We start from the raw sequence: 19,313 nt of genomic DNA, 5'->3' as shown, positions 1-19,313 counted from the left end.
TTCATTGAGGTCTGATGATCACAGATTTTTATATGTTCAAAACAACTCGAGGCAGTCCGATATTCGTCTTGAATTTTAAGAGCTTCTGTCAATAAAAATGACTGAATACGCTCATAAAAGTCCTGGCAAACTCAGACTTAACTGCTGGCTAAGGCGGAGAGAATAGTACGTATCGCCATCCAAGCGGAGGGTAACAATGGTACTCAATCCTCATTAACGACCATTCTTAAGACCACATTTGACGAGAAGTCTATCGATCATTTTTCCAGGATACTTTCATTATAGTAAATAACACTTCAGTCATCCAATTTTTTTCATGGAGATCGTCTAAAACAGGGATGGGCAAACTACGGCCCACGGGCCGGATCCGGCCCGTTTGTCTTTTTAATCCGGCCCGCCAAAGATTGGTGCACAATTAAGGTTTGATTGCGTTCATTTCGTTTGGACTTGTAATGACAGGTATTTCAACACCAGCTGGCAAAGTTACTTCAAGTTGCAGAGCACAGGGAGGGAGGGGAAGATGAAGAAAGAGGGAGAGAGTAATGACCATGCAAGGGAAAGTGATATGTATCCGATTAAACGAACCGGGTAACAAAGCACGAAACATTTAGGAGACGCCTGGAGTCGGAAAGACTCAAATCTACGAGACTTTGAAAAACAAGGAAGGGATTCTTACTCAGTCTGATTCTGGCCATTTCCATGCTCAGAGTGAATTGCTTGTGGTCAAGTAAATGAACATTTCCTAGAGTGGTTTGATTGTTATCATGTTAAAAACTTTCCGCAAACTGGACCGCTAATAAGAGTCAGAGAGCAGTCAAATGTGTAGAGCGTGAACAACAGGGGGCTCAGTACACATCCTTGAGGAGAACCGGTGCTGAGTGTGATGGTGGAGGAGAATGTTACATTATTACTGGCATACAAAGACATTGTGCTATCTTCTTTATTTTCTATTTCTATTTCTAACTTTTGGGCCGGCCCTCCAAAATATTTTCTGCTTCTCATTTGGGCCCCTGGGAAAATAATTGCCCACCCCTGGTCTAAAAACACTAACAGTCTATAATTATCATTATCAACTGATATGTAATACTTGTTTATCATGATACATTCTTCAGCCGTATTGCCCAGCCCTGGTAACTATCTAACTTAAAACACAATAAAGTGTTTTGTTCTTTTCAGTCCGGAACTGCCAAAATGCTCGTGGTATTGGAAGGAGCCACAAATGTTCCTGCCGCATCTATTGCCTCCCGTTGGGAACCGAACAAAGCAAACTCCGCAGCATCTCTTTGTAGACATGCCGGTTGAGCTTTTGTGATCTTTCTGACAATTTGTACAATGTGGGCTTGCCCCATCATGATTTGTTTTTATACCAGATGCCGTTCATGGCATAACCCACCCTTTTTTTTTTGACCCACTGCCTGTTAGGACACTGACCAGGAATCGAGTCCACGCCTTCCTGCATGAAATGCAGCACACCACTGCCGAGATGTATTTCAAATCATTTCATATTTCCAAGAAAATGCCTCTGTACTGTGCAAGTACAGTGTGTACTAATTGGCAACACTTTATTTCACAAACTCTTGTCTCACATCAAACAACAGAAAACGAACGCGTTCACTGCGTTTTTGTGGAGCGTTCATCGGAGCAACTGTTTTGAGTCATTTAGGCTTCCAAAGTATATGCATTTATAACAACTTTTGTTGATTGCCTCGTATTGCAGACAGTCCATTAGAAAACTATTAAAGCTCACCTCAGCATTGTCATCAGTCTTCTGAAGCTTTCCAAACCGTTCCATCTCCATAATAAAATTACCGCAGGGGAATTGCATACCCCCGTGGTAAATTAATTTCTTATCAGCCATATCATAGTCATTAGATACATGAATGCGTGCTATCATCATTACCTGGTGTGATGATAATAGCCTCATAATGAGGCTTTGAATACACGCTGGCTCACCTCTTCACGCCTCCCTCTGTCCTTGTTCCACCTTGGCTCCCTCTCTCCCCTCTCTCCTTTCTCCTTTGCCTCAGGTTTTTCAGTGAACCTCCAAGTGATCCTGGCAAATCCGAGGGCACAGTTCAAGAGGCGGGGCTCCCAGCCAGGAATGCAGGAGTCCGACTTCCTCAAGCAGATCACCAAGGTGACGGAGTTGGAGCCAAAGGCCAACAACTGTACTCGGGTTAGTGAGACAGCACCTTTGTTGGGATGGAGAGTGAATGGAAGTGCTTTCCTCAATGCAACAACGCAATTTGACGTGCCCGGTCCATAATATTAGCATGATTGTGAAGTTCAGTTTCCAAACTTTATATTGAGCATCTTGATTTTCGTGCCGTGTTTGGGAATTTAGCAGACCAAGATGCACCATACGGGGCTTGCGGTGGGCTGATTTTCTTTTGCACGCCCCCGGCGCATCCGAAAAGTTGGTGGCTGAAAATAGTCTTTTACACCAGCTGAACCAAGTGTAAGTTGCGGCGCAGGTGGTGGAACGCAATTTTGTCTGTCATCTGTCTATCTGTCCATCTCTCCTTCTGTTTATCGATCCATCTTAACCCAATTAAACTTTTTGAGAATGCGGGAGGAGGCCAGGATACTATGTGAACACCTACGTAAGCACAAGAAGACTATATAGTTATCGGACACGAAACATCACAATGCCTCAGGTTATAATGTGTGTGTGTGAGTGCGTGTGCTTGTGCGTGTGTGTGTGTGTGTGTGTGTGTGTGTGTGTGTGCGTGTGTGTGTGTGCGTGTGTGTGTGTGCGTGTGTGTGTGTGTGTGTGTGTGTGTGTGTGATCCAGACAAAGGGAGGGAAAAAAATTCATTCGCTTGCAATGGCTGTTCTCTCCCCATTACTGTATTGACAGCATGAGTCATGCTTAAAGCCGGTGGCCTGGTCTAAACTTAGACGTACATAGCTTGAATAGACTAGAAACGGTTTTATCTGACGCAGTCAATTGTAGGTCTGTGCTTAGACAGCTAAGATCGATGCTGCTCATCTTAAATCACAACAGCCCCTTTTGGCAATTGGTTTTATGAAGCCACTCGTCCTCTTGACAACCGTCACTGAGGCGCCTTCAAAGACCTGCTGAGAAATAGATTCTATTACCCGCTTTCAAGGGAATCATCAACTAAAAGCATTACAGTCCAGTGTTTCCCGGCTAAGCAGCTTGTATTTATTTGGGTTTTTTCCCACTCCTGTTGTTTCGGCATTGTTGGCATTTGTTACTGAAAGGAAGATGACCTTCAGACCAAAATGCAATTTCCTTGCAGGCTTACGTTGTCTATTACTCCATTATTCATTGGACCGGCACATTGTTTAGTGCTTGTCCCGAAAGTAATTTCATGCCAGATATTAGTATTATTTATTAAACCTATAATTGGTCAATATCTGGGCCCCAAGGATTTTTTCTTTGATTGTTTATTTTTGTGTGCAAGTTTTACTATTTTTCATATTTTTGATAATTGGTGTTAAATTTATGTATCTCATTAATAGGCACAGTAGTAGCCTCCTTTGTTGTACTGTAATGGCTGAGTAAGGTCCGAATTTATCTGAACAAATGTGTATGAGAATGCAAATACACCACACTTTGAAAAAATTAAGCAACAGATGACAAAATAGCAGTGTAGTTTCTTTAAAAAAGACATTGAACTTTATTTTGACACGTCATGTGAAATGTGCTGCAAAAGCACACTTTGGAGTTGTGCTGCACGGTTCTATTTAAATATTCTCAGGATGATCATGATAATAATTCGGTCAATGAATAGATTTGTAAAATAACCCAGAGGGATTGTCTCACTCTGTTGTCATATTTATGAACGAAATACACTGACATCGAATGCACTTAAACTGTCTGTCCGCACCGCAATCAAACCCACCAAAATGATGTTCCACAAGGTGTGCTACCATTTAGACCTATTTTTTTTTTGCAAATATAAAATTAGATCTACTTTTTGTCACCAAATTCCAAGATGCGCCAGGGGTGTGGCAGCCGCGTTAGCCGTAACGCCCAGCGACATGTAGCGCCTCAACCAAAATCACAAACACACCAAAGCTACAACTTGCTCTGGCAGGAAAATGAAGAAGCACATGTTTTGACGCCGACCGCAGTCTACTTTCTGTCACCAAATTTCCAGATGCGCCAAAGGTGAGGCAAACGTTCCAAACGTGGTTGCAAAACGAGAATGCGTTAGGCATTTTTATGCCGAGCGCACAGCCGCAGCCTTCGAAAATAGGGCCCCAAGGGTCCACTTCAATCTACGCAACACCATGACCTGGATGAGACATATATATATATATATATATATATATATATATATATATATATATATATATATATATCGCATCTCGCCCATCTCCGCTTTGTTCCAAGCGGGATTTTCAGCAACTGACCTGAAAGCTAAGATCATGGCGAGAATGAAAGCTGGGCAACCTAGAAACCGATTACAACGGCTATGTGAAGTACCATCTGAAAGTCTCATAGAAAGTGTGAATGCAGCACTGAGGGCGATCCCTACCGTAACGATCACAGAAACCAATGAGCTGATATACGCTTCAGCATCAGTGATCCTGGAGACTCTGGGCTATAAGAGCAACCATGGAAGCCATGAGATACGTTACCCACCATGGAAAAGACGGTTGGAGGCTAAGATCAAGGCGGCCCGGAAAGATGTGAGTCAATTGACGGAGGCCCAGAGAGGTGTGATGAAAAGGCCGATACCCGAGAGGTACATCCAGATGACCATACCTGAAGCACTCGAAACTGCCAAACAAAGGCTCCAAGCCTTGTCCAGTCGCCTAAAGCGGTACACGAAAGAGAATGAGGCCAGACGAATAAACAGGCTGTTCGCAACACAACCTGCGAAAGTGTACGCTCAGTGGCAGGGTCCTAACACCATAGCTGACCCACCAACACTGGAAACTAAAAGGTACTGGAAAGGCATATGGGAGCAGGAGGTTGCACATAACAGCAGTGCACAATGGCTGGTGACCCTGAGAGAGGAACACAGCAACCTCCCTGAACAGAACCCGGTTACCATAATAGTGGCAGACATACAGGAAAGAGTCTCAGATATGAAGAACTGGACAGCACCAGGCCCGGACATGGTCCACACTTATTGGCTAAAGAAACTCACAGCACTCCATGAGCGCCTAGCAGTACAAATGAACCAGCTGCTGAGGGATGGGACTCACCCAGAATGGCTAACCGAAGGGCGAACCATCCTGATCATGAAGGATCCCTCGAAGGGTGCAGCCCCATCTAACTATCGGCCAATAACCTGTCTCTCCACAACATGGAAGCTCATGTCAGGCATCATTGCGGCTAAGATAAGTGGACACATGGATCAATACATGAACGAAGCACAGAAGGGCATTGGTAGAGATACCAGAGGAGCCAAACATCAGCTCCTGGTTGACAGAACAGTCGCACAAGACTGCAGGTCCCGACGTACCAACCTGTGCACAGCTTGGATTGATTACAAGAAAGCCTATGACTCGATGCCACATACATGGATCACTGAATGCTTGGAGTTGTATAAGGTGAACAGGACCCTAAGAGCCTTCGTTGCGAACTCGATGAGGATGTGGAAAACCACACTTGAAGCCAATGGCAAGCCACTTACCCAAGTGTCCATCAAATGTGGCATATACCAAGGTGATGCACTCTCCCCACTGCTGTTCTGCATAGGACTGAACCCCCTAAGCCACGTAATCACCAAGACAGGCTATGGATACCGCCTCAGAAATGGAGCTATGATCAGTCACCTCCTCTACATGGATGACATAAAGCTGTATGCTAAGAGCGAAAGGGACATAGATTCCCTGATCCACACAACCAGGATCTACAGCAGCGACATCGGGATGTCATTCGGGCTTGAGAAATGTAGTCGGATGGTGACTAAGAGAGGAAAGGTAGTCCGCACTGAAGGGGTCTCACTCCCTGAAGGAACAATAGCAGACATTGAGGACAGCTACAAGTACCTTGGTATATCACAAGCCAATGGCAACCTCGAACTGGCAACAAGGAAAGCGGCTACGGCCAAATACCTCCAGCGAGTGAGGCAAGTCCTAAGAAGCCAGCTCAATGGCAAGAATAAGACCCGGGCAATAAACAGCTATGCCCTGCCAGTGATCAGATACCCTGCAGGAATAATAAGGTGGCCAAAGGAAGAGATTCAGACCACGGATGTTAAGACTCGAAAGCTCCTAACCATGCATGGAGGGTTCCATCCCAAATCCAGCACCCTGAGACTGTACGCAAGCCGAAAGGATGGAGGCCGGGGACTAGTGAGTGTGAGAGCCACTGTCCAGGATGAAACATCCAAGCTCCATGAATACATCAAGGAGAAGGCTCCAACGGATGACGTACTCAGAGAATGTCTCAGACAATGGGGAACAGAAGATGAGGTGCTGGAAGAGGGACCATCATGGGAGGACAAGCCCCTACACGGGATGTACCACCGGACCATAACTGAAGTGGCTGATCTCAAGAAGTCCTATCAGTGGCTAGAGAGGGCTGGCCTGAAGGACAGCACAGAGGCACTCATCCTGGCTGCTCAGGAGCAGGCCTTGAGCACCAGAGCCATCGAGGCCCAGATATACCACACCAGACAAGACCCAAGGTGTAGGTTGTGCAAAGAGGCACCTGAGACGATCCAACACATAACTGCAGGGTGTAAGATGCTGGCAGGGAAAGCCTACATGGAACGCCATAACCAGGTGGCTGGCATAGTCTACCGAAACATCTGTGCGGAGTATGGACTGGAAACCCCAAGGTCAAAATGGGAAACACCTCCGAAGGTGGTGGAGAATGACAGAGCGAAGATCCTGTGGGACTTCCAGATCCAGACTGACAAGATGGTAATGGCGAACCAACCAGATATCGTGATCATAGATAAAGGGCAGAGGAAAGCCGTTGTAGTGGATGTAGCGGTCCCAAGTGATGGAAACATCAGGAAGAAGGAACATGAGAAACTCGAGAAATACCAAGGGCTCAGAGAGGAGCTGGAGAGAGCCTGGAAGGTAAAGGTGACAGTCGTGCCTGTGGTGGTCGGAGCACTCGGGGCAGTGACCCCCAAACTAGATGAGTGGTTGCAACAGATCCCGGGAACAACATCGGACATCTCAGTCCAGAAATGTGCAGTGCTGGGAACAGCAAGGATACTGCGCAGAACACTCAAGCTTCCTGGCCTCTGGTAGAGGACCCGAGCTGAATGAGGGACGGACACCACCCGAGGGGTGAGATGAGGATTTTTTTTTTAATATATATATATATATATATATATATATATATATATATATATATATATATAAAACATGGATTTTAGCAAACACATTTGTTTCTGTTTTTCATATTGTAACAATAACTTCAATATGACTTGGCAATTGTGCTTATTAGGCTACTTGGAAATGCCTTCCTAATTAGTAATGATGAAAGTAACATGCCCCTGCCAGAAACAGCTTGCACAGTGCAGTTCTGTTCCTGGGGAAAAGTGGAACTTTGAATGCAATATTGAAAACACACTATTATTTACCATTGGGAAAACATAACATAGTGACAAACTTTTTTTCACAATTTGACTTCTGTACCATGTTATGTGCCTTAACCCTTTTATACACCCTGTAACCTGATAACATGATGAGCTGTCCACTGTAGTCACCGCTGGCCCTGAAAGGGTTAAATTGCAAACACAATAACAGTTGGAACTTTGCCCGGCCATCGTCATAATTGTTAGATCGTTTGTAGCCACCAAAAAGTTGAAGCACTTTTTCATTTCGCGCTCTCACAACACTGGTAAGCATGTGATCAACCCGTCTTCTACCATCAAACGTTGGCCTCTTAGTCCCAGATTCTGTTTGTCTGATTTTACATTTCCTCTTTTCTCACTGCATTTTGTGCCAATTGAATGATAATGCCAAGCCTCGAGACCTGGTTTTGCATTCGTGGACAGTAGGCTAAATGAACCCATGAGCCAAAGGAGAGCTGGGTAGCAAAAGTTAAAGAGGCCTCCAGTTTTATGTTGCTTCCATGTCCAGTGATGTCATGATGTGGGGCACGATAAATATTGAATCATATTGTACATGGGTGATTTCAAGAATGTTGAAACATTTAAACCCTGAAGTCACATTCATCTTGCGTCCCCAAAAAGAGCAAAAAAAAAAGCAACATTAGTTTTATTTTATGTGGCAATGAAAAGACCACAATTGAAACTCCTTCTCCTTATGGAGTGTGTGTGTGTGTGTGCGTGCGTGTGTGTGTGTGTGTATGTGTGTGTGTGTGTGTGTGTGTGTGTGGCATTGCAGTATGTCCCTGGAGGATTATTGGTTAATGTCTCCTGCAGGGAAGAGGATAAATATTCAGTCCTGCTGGCTCATCATTTACAGTCGACTGCTGCCGCAGCTGCCGCTGACAGCTGTGTGTTGAAACTATCGCAACGATTATCAGCCCCATTACCTTTAATGGGGCTGATATGAATGCTGGCCTTTAACAGGCTTTGACACCATCAGTCATTTCAATGGCAGTGACATCATTACTCAATAAAAGCTCATTCCAGTCACAGTATGACATCACTCAGTTCATTAATTAGCCTGTGGTTGCGATCAGAGTAAGCCATACCTGGTAGTTCTTGTCAAATGCGTTTCTCGCAGTAGTTCGGTACAAGCGGATAAAACGCAGACTATATGTGTGCAATGGACTAAACACCAGGAACTTTTTTTTCCTGTGACATCTCAGCTGGTTTGGGTTGGAACTGGATCCAAACTGGGCTCATTGGTTAAAAAAAAAAAATAATAATAATAATTAAAAATGCCAGTGTGAACGCGAAGCAGCCTTTCTGATGTGGTCAGCAGATTTGTGTCACTTTTCACTGCACGCTACAAGCTTGGCTTGGTACCTCTGCTTGGGGTCATCATCTTTTTTTTTTGGCCGCTTTAAAATCAGAGAGCAACCACAAAAAACAGGCCACATTCACTGAAAGCATCGGCCATGGGGTGAATTGCTATCCAACATCGATTTTTTTTTATTTGATTCATTTTATCCGAGGTGTCACCCCAAAAAAAAGGATTACTGACAGAATGCATCTGTGTATTCATTTTAGTGTATTTCAGCAGAAAAGATGGAATATTTGCTGTTAAGTCTGTTTTCATCACCAGCTTTGAAATTTCGGTTGAATAGTAGCACACATAAGAAGTGTGGCAGGAAATCGATAGTAATGAAATTCCCCCTCCGCTTGCCGCAGTTGGAAAGATCTCCTTCATTAGGGAGCGCAACAATCATTGCTTGCTTCCATCCCCCAAAGGCGAGTTTCACTGACCCAAATTTGGCCGCGGATCCTTAGTAGCTGTTGTGAAAGCGAACTTTTTTAGCTGAGGTGCTAATCTCGATTCCTGGAGCCTTACATGGTCTTCCAATTCCGACAGTAAGTCTAAACACAGGCTAGATAAGATAAAGAAGACGAGGAGTGATCGATTGAAGGTGGACCTTACTGCTGACGTAGTGGTACACTTGTCTGACTTCGATCCATGACTCTTGGAGACAACATTTGTAAGTAATTCAGAGGTCTTTGAAACCAAAATGTGTCATTTTCTGGTAAAATGATGCTGACAAATGATCCTTGGTGATCATAGTTGCATATCATCGTCGGCCACATTGTCAACCTGCCTCAGTCATATTTCAGTGTTTTTGGAAAACAAGAAAAAACACACATTGGTGTATATTTTTTTTCTATTCATATTGTAAGATACCAAAGATTCGTGAACAATAAAATAAATAAAATAAAAAATACCAATTTGTGTTTGTGTTGTGTAGAACAGACAAAGTAATTATTTAACAAGTTCAGTTATTAATTCATAACAAAAGACACAGGCTGTTTGTAAATTGGTGGTCTGACGCTGTCACCTACTGTACATCCTCGACAAGCTGTTCTAAAAATCTTGAATTTGTGTGCGTCTGTCCAAGTATAATATAATGTTTCATTGTGTCAACATGATTATTCGGCACATTTTTGGACTGCAATTACATTTGAGACCTAAAAAACAGGGGGGCCCCATTTGTCGACTGGTTAGGGCGTCGACATCACAGTGCAGAGGTGCAGGGTTCGATTCCAGCTTTGGCGTCCCTGTGTGGAAGTTGCATGTTCTCCCCATGCCTGTGTGGATTTTTTCCGGGTACCCCGGTTTCCTCTCACATTCCCAAAACATGCATGGCCGGCTGTTTAAACACTCCAAATTGTCCCTAGGTGCGAGTGTGAACACGGATGGTTGTTTGTCTCTGTGTATCCTGTGATTGGCTGGCCACCGGTTCGGGGTGTCTCCTGCCTACTACCCGAAGACACCTGGGACAGGGCTCCAGCACCCCTCGCGACCCTGTGAGGATAAAACGGATCGGAAAATGGATGGATGGATGGACTTAAAACGCACACACACACACACTTTAAATGTGAAAAAAAGTGACAAAAAGAAAATCAGAGAGGAAATTGCATTGGTAGTTTTACTGATGGAGTTCATTCTCAAACGTCTAATTCTGATGTGGAGGAGGCTTCTCTCTCTCTCTCTCTCTCTCTCTCTCTCTCTCTCTCTCTCTGCGATTAAGGGGAATAAAACACCCAGGTAAAGCGTTTTGTCTCCAAGTCCCCTCAAGGAAAAAGAGAACGAGCGAGAGTACAAAAAAGCTAGAGAGAGCGCACACAAAGCTATAAGAGAAAAAGTCAGATATGCCAAATGTGATAAAAAGGGGCAAGATATTCCAGGGCAATGCAGAGGCCACTCTTAGTGCATGATTAATGCAGGTGGGCGCACACACACACACACACACACACACACACACACACGCACACACACACACACACATTCATACATACTGTACATACACACACTCATACTCCCCACAACTCTGGCGTAGTTCTTAGTGGATGCCGCATTAGTCTCGTTAAGTATGCAAAGTGGACAAATTAGTGCCACAGTGGGTAGGAAGTGACATATTCCAAGGGAGAAGCCCATAAGCGCACACTTGCGGTATTTTCAGCCTGCTATAAATCAAAGCCCTGTGAATCTCAGAGTGCAAAATGTTGCCGTGGAGCCACAAATGTCAGCTACTGCTGAATTATAAGATAATTAGCATCAGGACGGAACCAATTAAAAAAAAGGAAACTAATGAAATGACTCTTGGCACTCTTGGATGACTGTTTGCATGCCTTGCAGTGTTTTCTCACCGATGTGCGGTGACACTGACTGCTAAGTGTGATTAAGAGCTGCAGAGATGTGTTGTGTTTTGCTTGGAGATGTTTGGTAAGGTGTCAGACTGGGGAATGCCTCCTGGCACATATGAGTAACAAGCAAAATACAATGGAAGATGAGTGCAGTAGTGCCCCCCCCCAAAAAAAAACAGAAAACAGACATTGGAGTAGAGTACAAGTTTAATAATAATAAAAACATAGATCCTACATTCAGAATAGTCCGCCTTTCCTTCCATCTTCGCGGTCCTCATTAGGCACCCGCTAACGATTGAAGAATCCCAGTCCGTCAAGGTCATAGGTAGCGAGGAGGTCTCCGGGTTTTGAAGGGAGGTTTCTTTTTTTTCCTCCTGTGACTGATGTTCGCAATATGCAAATAATGTCATAAACAAGTGGTGCTTATTAAACAGGTTTCCTACATATTTTGGCTATTTCCTGAAGCTGCCTATTTGGATTAACTGTTGCTGTTTTGTTTGTTTTTTTGTGCGTGTTCTTTGTGTAAACCGTGTGTGTAGACACTACTGATCAGCAAATTTAGATGTACCAATTCATAATCACTCTTGTAGATGTGTGATCCATATTGAATTTTTGCCCACCAAACTGCAGGTAGAAGCGACAAAGTATGAACATCCAAATGGAGTCACTGATAATTCAACCACAAAAATGGTGATTACCCGAATAATTGATGGAATCACTGATAAGATAATCAAGATAATCAATTACCAAAACACATTTTCTCTGCCAGTGTTTTAAAATGATCACCTATATGGTGCCCCGAGAGTGGCTGCCTTTCCAGCAGCTCCTATATTTTGTTGTTCTACTTCGCCCTTTCATAACTTTGCTGCTGTGAATTGGGAATGTTTCTAATAAATGTTTTCTTATCTTATCTTATCTTATCTTATCTTATAGCAAATCACAATCCCCTATCACTGGTGAGCTATTCTCTGAAGTGTCCCATGGGCTAATGTGGTCCTTGGGGGCTCACGGGCACCACCTTGGTGACCCCTGCAGTATATGGAGACCCCATGGGCCATATGGGAAGTCAATCCTTTTGTCATTTAAATCCAGCCTTCGTGAATGGATTTTGTGACACGACACCAAAACTCTGTTCATTAAGCCTTTCTAGGACAGTGGTTACTAGAGTGGACAGTTTATCGTGTTATCAGGATGCATTAAAGGGTTCAGCACCACTCTTCAAATTCACTTTTCTGATCATTTTTTGAACATAAATTAAGACAGAAATTGCATGTCTTTTTTTCACAGTCCTGGTTCGGTCTTCACTTTTGTCCCGACACTTTACAGTTGGGGGGGGGGGGGGGTCAGTTCTAAAGAGACGTTCATAATCTCAAGACAAGATAACGCAATCGGCTTCATATCCCTTTGGGTCGCACGGTTCTCTGTCAGTTTTAATTATGATCTGAGGGATCCCCACCTACCGTATGAACCAAATATATCCATATATCAGCACAGGCAACTTGACGAATCAGTTGTCCTTACGTCTGCTTAAGAGTATGAATGGTTGCTCGTCTATGTGTGCCCTGCGATTGGCTAGCAACCAGTGCAGGGTACACCCCGCCTGCTGCCCGAAATCAACTGGCATAGGCTCCAGCATGCCCTTTTCTTTGCCTTCTGATCCCTTATATGTTAACCTTTGAGACCAACATTGTCCTTGGAATTTTAAGTTTAATTATTTGTGCCAAAACATCCAAGGGCCTAATATTGTGTTTAACCAACCAGATGGAGCATGAGAGGTACTGCAAAGAGAAATGCAAGATATTGAGTGTTTGGGACATCGTACTCCAAAATATTTTAGGCTGTGATTGTTGCTAAATGTGTGTCAACAAAGCAAAGCTTCTAGTCAAGTCCAGGTGATTTCTTCATTTAAAAAAAAACCTTATCAAAATAATAAAGGAAATATTTGTTCATGTCATTGGCAGGTGCTGTTCTTTTGTGTGTATTTATTTTTTTTACATTTTGAAATAAGTTTAAAACAAAAAGCAGTGAATATTGTATTATTTATTATATGTTTTAAGATAAGATAAGGCAACCTTTATTTGTCCCACACTGAGGAAATGTGCAGTTTTGGATGCAGTGGTCGCACTGGCAACATCTGCTGCTACATAGCTGTAAAACTATGGATCACCTGCATTCAAATAAACCAACCATTATCTTTTTTTTCGTGATTCAACTTCTTTCTTTCTTTCTTTCTTTCTCGCCTCCACCCCCAGGTGCTGGTTTGGCACACACGCACTGAGAAACCACACCTTGGAAATGAGACCAAGCATCCTAAGGACACGGTGCTCATCGAGGTGTGAGCGACTGCATGAAGAAAAGTGTATTTTAAAAGGGATTCTGGATACGAAATAGCTTGCGTTTGCTGGTAGCTCACGCTCGCTCCCTTCAAACAAGTGCATCAGTCAAGACCTTGTCAACATGAACAGTGAGAGCTGGACAACACAAAACAATGTCACTCAATCTATTTTCAAGACCTAAAGGACTGTAGTAAATCCCAGCTGACCTCGTTCCTGGACCGATTATTTATCAAATAGAGGGCAGCAATGGGATGTCCATAGCGTTAACAGCTCCACCACAAATGACCCCAAACAAGACAATTAAAACCGTGCATTTCTTCCATCCTTGGTTGTAAAATTAAAAATAAAATTAAAAAAAACAGCATTGTGTTGAAGTCTGAATGTGATTATTTTTTGAAGCATTTAAGTATTACTCGTGGTGCATAATACTGATGTAACAATAAACAATCAAGACTTGTGGTCTGTCCAAAGTACTTGCCTACATCGTCTGACATGGTTTACTGTAATGTTTCTCTGAGTTAATGCTTATGAGAATTCGGGTTATGCATGAATTCACTTTCGACTCTGATAGTTGTGTGTTTCTTCATCTAGATCGACAGGCAGAGTGTAGATAGCCATTAAGCAATGGTTAATTTTTTGTATCTTGAAGTAAATCAAGCAAAAGACTGTGGATCATGTCTCATCTAATTTGCGGTCTCAAGAACGTACCACCAATCGATCAGAATTTGAGCAAAATCCACCAAGGCACTTTGCTGAATGTAAGTAAGTGTCACGACATTCTGAGAGAGATTGACAGTCAAGAAAACTTTGTAAAATGCTCATCCTGAATGCTGAATCCTGAATGAAAGCTACCCAACCATGTGAGGAAAAAGTATTTGCCGCCTAACCCTAATAACTGCTTGGGCTACTCTCAGCTGCAACAACTGAAATCAAGTGCTTTGTGTAACTGGCGATGAGTCTTTCATATCTCCAATTGAAATATTTTGGCCCACTCTTCATTGCAGAATTGCTTGAATGCAGCAACACTGGAGGGCTTTTGCGCATGAACGGCCTATTTGAAGTCATTTTGTAGCATTTCAGTCGGATCGAAGTCTGGACTGTGACGAGTCCACTTCAAAACCTTCATTCCCACCACCAGCAACCTCCAGCCCTCATTGCCTTTCTGAAGTTGACTTGCCGATATGTTTTGGATTGTTGCCCGGCTACAAAATCCAAGCATGTTTCAGCTTGTGGTCACAAACTGATGTGGAACATTCTCTTTCAAGGTTTTCAGACAAACGGCAGAATTCTTGTTTTACCATTTACACCAAGTCATCCAGGTCCTGAGTCAGTACAGCAGCCCCAGACCATTTCACTTCCACCACCATGTTTGACTGTTAATATAATGTCCTTTTTCTGAAATGCTGTGTTGCATTTACACTAGTTGTAATGAAACACACACCTAACAAAAAGTTCAACTTTCCTCTCATCAGCCCATAAAATATTTTCCCTAGTCCTTATTTTTGTTTTGGAAATCTGCCATTTTCGTCCAATCTCTTCCTTATTCTTTCATTGTTTTCTCCATTTGTGGATAATGGTTCTCACTGTGGTTTGCTTGAGTCCCAAGCCTTTAGGAGTGGCTTTGTACAACCAGACTGATGGATGTCAATTACTTTGTTTGTCATCTGGTGTACAATATCTTTGGACTGTGCCATTTGTTGCAACTATTTGATATTTTTGGCCGACATGTTGTCAGACCGGTTCTATTTAAGTGATTTCTTGATTTAACAGGTCTGGAGGTAATCAGGGCTGGGTATGGTTAAAAAAAAAAGAGGAGAAGAGTGCAAATACTGTTTCACGGAAATCCGTTTGTTACAATAATATAAAAAACAAAGAAAAAGGGTGATTTCTCTGTAAGTTGCAAAGTAAAGTGGCTCATGCAGTGAGCCTTGAGGTGCCCTTTTGAAGAGGTCATTGAATGCACATGCACAACTGCTTGACAAAGACTAGCCTGCGACACTACTACGCATATCGTCAGAACTTTGATAAGCCCGTTCATTGTCTTGTTGGGTGCTGAAGTCCGCAAAGATAGAAGTTCCTTTCACAGAAGCTGCAATCCTTCAAATTTCGATTTGTGAATGTCAACCAAACTAAACTGATTGTTTGTCAACTTCATGCTCACATAAAATGATCAGTACATAATACACAAAACAAATGTGTTACAACTTGACGGAGCTCACTGAAAAGAATAATTCAATTATTTTAGTAGCCTGGTTTTCACCCAGCTTCCAGATTATGTGATGTCTTTACACTATCCAGAATGAATAAAATTTTGATGTGGTATCTATTAAGTAATGCCTAAGTTATTATTTGTACCAATTATGTTGTTCCCCTCTAAATGACCCAAAGTGAACATACTGTCAGCAATGTGTGGACCCTCTCACATGAAACTTGTCATGAGATTTGACAATAGCCCGCATGGCAACGATAAACAACCGATAAAGTGGACAAACAGAAAAAGCTCAGCAAAACGGAGTGCTGCAAGTAGAAGGCATCAGTGTGTACTGTAAATGCAGCACACCAGTCTTGAATAACACAGAAGAAATAGTACATATGCACAATTGCATCTGGGATTCAACATCCTTTATTCCAGGTGATATAAATTCTGGGACCAATACAAAGCCAATGGAATTCCCAAATGACAAAAAGCTACTCACACATCGAAATTATAGCCTTTGGACAATAATGAACATGGACAAATTGATGTTACAGAGACACTGTTTGTATTAGGCACCAGAAAATGTAAACACAAATGTAAATAAACCTGGAGGACATGTCATGTGTTGATGGGTCATCCACAGGAACCACATTTATTTTATGCCTAATGCTGAATATTTATTGCATGGCAGAGGGACCCTGTGACAAGTGAATGTAATTCCCTGCATTGGTGTGGCAGTGAATTTATTTTAAACTTTTTTTGTTTGTTTTTAGCTGGTGTGTGCATTTATACTGTTGCTTTTAATCTCAACATGAACTCAACAGCAACGATGGGACCAGTCCAAAATTTTTCATGCAGGTCACCATCATCATCATTGGTCATCCGGGTTTATTTGCTTCACAATTATTGTGCTTCTCTTGTACAGCACGCAACAATGGACACAATAAAAACAATTTAAAAAGCGGGGAGGGCAGAACAATGGGTTAAGACTCACCTATGGATTTGAAACTGCATTGTTATGGAAGGGAGGAGATTGGTAGATGTCTTACGGTTAAAAGTAAATACACATTTCACTTATCTGTTCCCTGACGACCATCTTGAGAGACAGAAACACAATATACTGAGATACAGCGCTCGCTCAGCGGTATATAAAGTGCACCGAGATGAATCGCGGTGATTCTGCGGTGGTTTAATTTGCCTTCAGGAATGCAAGAGAGGTCTCCAGACAAAAGGAATGACTTCACTGGCTGGGAGCCCAGTCGCGAGACCTGCCGTTTTGCTTCAGAAACGAAACATGCAACATAGCCGCAGAAAACTCCTACAAGACCTTAGCTTTGGACAACCCAACAGTGGATAGTTTGTTCACTGTCAACACCTGATTTACTTCGATCTCGAATAGAGGGGGGCAAAATTGCATGTTCAAAATAATAGACTGCACACGCGCTGATGGTTGACAATGCATTTTAAAAATGGAATCGGTTTTGAGTGATATCACATTGCACAGCTGACTTTCCGGACTACAACTCCGCAGACGGGAAACACTCTGCTCAACGTACAGCGATCGCAATATGTTCCAAGATGACAGTTGCCAATTCGAGCATATACAGTCCTCCAAAACAGAAAGTTATGAAAAATGAAATGCATTGATTCCATCTACCGTAATAAATGGCCATTGTGTTATAAAACCTCAATGATATGAACAAATATTTGTAAAACATACATAATATAATGTGTTTTCACCACGCAGTAATGAACGCTGTGAGCCAAGTCGGGGCAATGCATAAAGCTGACACACACATCACTTGAAGGTCAATGTCGCATCGCTCTTTTTCTCTTACAGTCTATTTATTGTTGACTATGCCGTCGTATGTTTGTCGACACAGATATGTGTACTGAATGACTGACTGATTTGCATCAGAGCCAGAACAAGGCACGGCGTTGCCTTAGTGTGCAGCCAAGACAGCTCAATTTTGGCGTTCTTTTCATTCTTGCTGTTTTATTATTAAGCATTGTCATGAGTTGTCAAGATAGAGATGTGCGTTTACTGCTTTTCGGATATGTCCATTTCCAGTTCTATTGTCTTTCACTATTATCATCTTTGCAGTCACAGAAGGGCACCGGTGATGGAATCACAAAATCTATGTGGTGCTCACTCAGATGAACTCTCGTGTGACATCTCATGTGATTTGACCTCCACGTTTGTGTGACTTTTGTGGATTCTTTTGAGAAGTTGATAGTTGATCAAAACAGTGTGACCTCAGAGTCAGACTTACGAGTTTCAATTTTGAGGTTCCGCTGTAATTCCAAGTGGACCTCAAGAAAAAATAATATGGTAAAAAAAATAACACTTTCCTGCAGCGACTTCATGTTGTGGATTTAGTATATAAGCATCCTTGTCCATCACTGCATAACTGTTATATTTCAGTTCTATTCTCCAATTTTGTAATTCTGTAATTGAGCATGATTAACAAATTAGTATGCAACAAATGACTGGGAGATGACTCACTGACCTGACCGCCGGCGATGGCTCGGGGGTTTACACCGCATCTTCACACAAATACAGGACTGGTCAGACTATTAGCGGCGCACAATGCTCTGCTGGCTTGAAAGAAGGTGAGTGCAGGCGTGGGAGGAGTAGAACATATGCAGCAGAGCGAGGAGATAAACCACGACAAGGGAACCATATCTATTGTACGCACTCAATGACTATTTACTATCTATTAAGTTTTAAAATGCTATTATAGAACTATAACATGACTTTAGCGGATACTCTGTCCAGCAGTGTTCTCTATTGTTTATTGGACTGAAACTGTACCTACTCTTCACACAACACCAACAGGAAATCCAAATGAGATACAATTAAGACAAAACATGACGGCTGCCGGACCCCCCCCCCCCCCCACTCCCAACCTGCCTGTATTGTCTTGGCGTTGTAAAGGAAACCTTGAGGATGGTGTGGAGGAATGGCTGTTGTGTAAGGCGCCACAGGCCGCACCACAAATTTTATGGACTGTGGACTCGTCACTTCCACAGCTGAGTGCTGAGGGTCTGTCCAGAAGCTGTTGACGCTGCGGACCAACTGGCTGCAGGGGTGCCCGATGGAGGTGCGCCTCCATTTATGGCCATGTCTGACATCTGCTGGGATAACTGAGAGGAGAAAGATGCAAGTGTAGTAGAAAAAAAAAACATACATCCTGTGTGTGTATATATATATATAGAGAGAGAGAGAGAGAGAGAGAGAGAGAGAGAGAGAGAGAGAGAGAGAGAGAGAGAGAGAGAGAGAGAGAGAGACCAGAAAAAGCAAAGAAAACACACTTTACCTCACTCTTCTCCTTGATTACTGCTCTCACCACCACTCCCCAAGTCACCTCCTGACACTTTGCCTCAGGCTTCTCTATTCAGCGCCTCATCTGCTTCTCTCTGCTTGCCCTCGGTCTTCCATTTTGTCTTATCTATTATGAATGTGCCTTGGTGCTGCACCACTCTCTTATCCGACCATCTGAGAGCTTTGTGCAGGCATGTGTGTATCCACACACGTGAACCACACGCACACGCTTATACGCGCACGCAAACTAAGAG

The 19,313-nt window shown here is 43.0% G+C and overlaps 2 protein-coding genes across 5 annotated transcripts in view; one reads left to right on the top strand and one right to left on the bottom strand.

Annotated features, from left to right (window-relative positions):
• Window positions 1-15,867, top strand: part of b3gat2 (beta-1,3-glucuronyltransferase 2 (glucuronosyltransferase S)) — a 49,518-nt gene extending 33,651 nt beyond the window's left edge. Inside the window, exons 3-4 of one of the 2 annotated variants that reach the window (XM_052081161.1) lie at window positions 2,028-2,137; window positions 13,454-15,867. In XM_052081161.1, the coding sequence (XP_051937121.1) occupies window positions 2,028-2,137; window positions 13,454-13,540 (197 nt within the window). In that variant the 3' untranslated portion in view covers window positions 13,541-15,867. Of the gene's footprint in view, window positions 1-2,027; window positions 2,177-13,453 lie in introns of both variants that reach the window. The other variant, XM_052081160.1, reaches the window with a different exon arrangement.
• A 257-nt stretch (window positions 15,868-16,124) lies between these two features.
• LOC127610684 (stromal membrane-associated protein 1-like) overlaps window positions 16,125-19,313 on the bottom strand; it is a 73,348-nt gene continuing 70,159 nt past the window's right edge. For all 3 annotated transcript variants that reach the window (XM_052081121.1, XM_052081122.1, XM_052081123.1), the window contains one exon: window positions 16,125-18,881. In XM_052081121.1, the coding sequence (XP_051937081.1) occupies window positions 18,756-18,881 (126 nt within the window). In that variant the 3' untranslated portion in view covers window positions 16,125-18,755. The remainder of the gene's footprint in view (window positions 18,882-19,313) is intronic.

Source organism: Hippocampus zosterae, chromosome 11 (genome assembly GCF_025434085.1).
Source record: "Hippocampus zosterae strain Florida chromosome 11, ASM2543408v3, whole genome shotgun sequence".
Taxonomy (NCBI): Eukaryota; Metazoa; Chordata; class Actinopteri; order Syngnathiformes; family Syngnathidae; genus Hippocampus; species Hippocampus zosterae.
The sequence above is the reverse complement of the archived record's forward strand: the minus strand, read 5'-3'. Positions and strand labels throughout refer to the sequence as shown.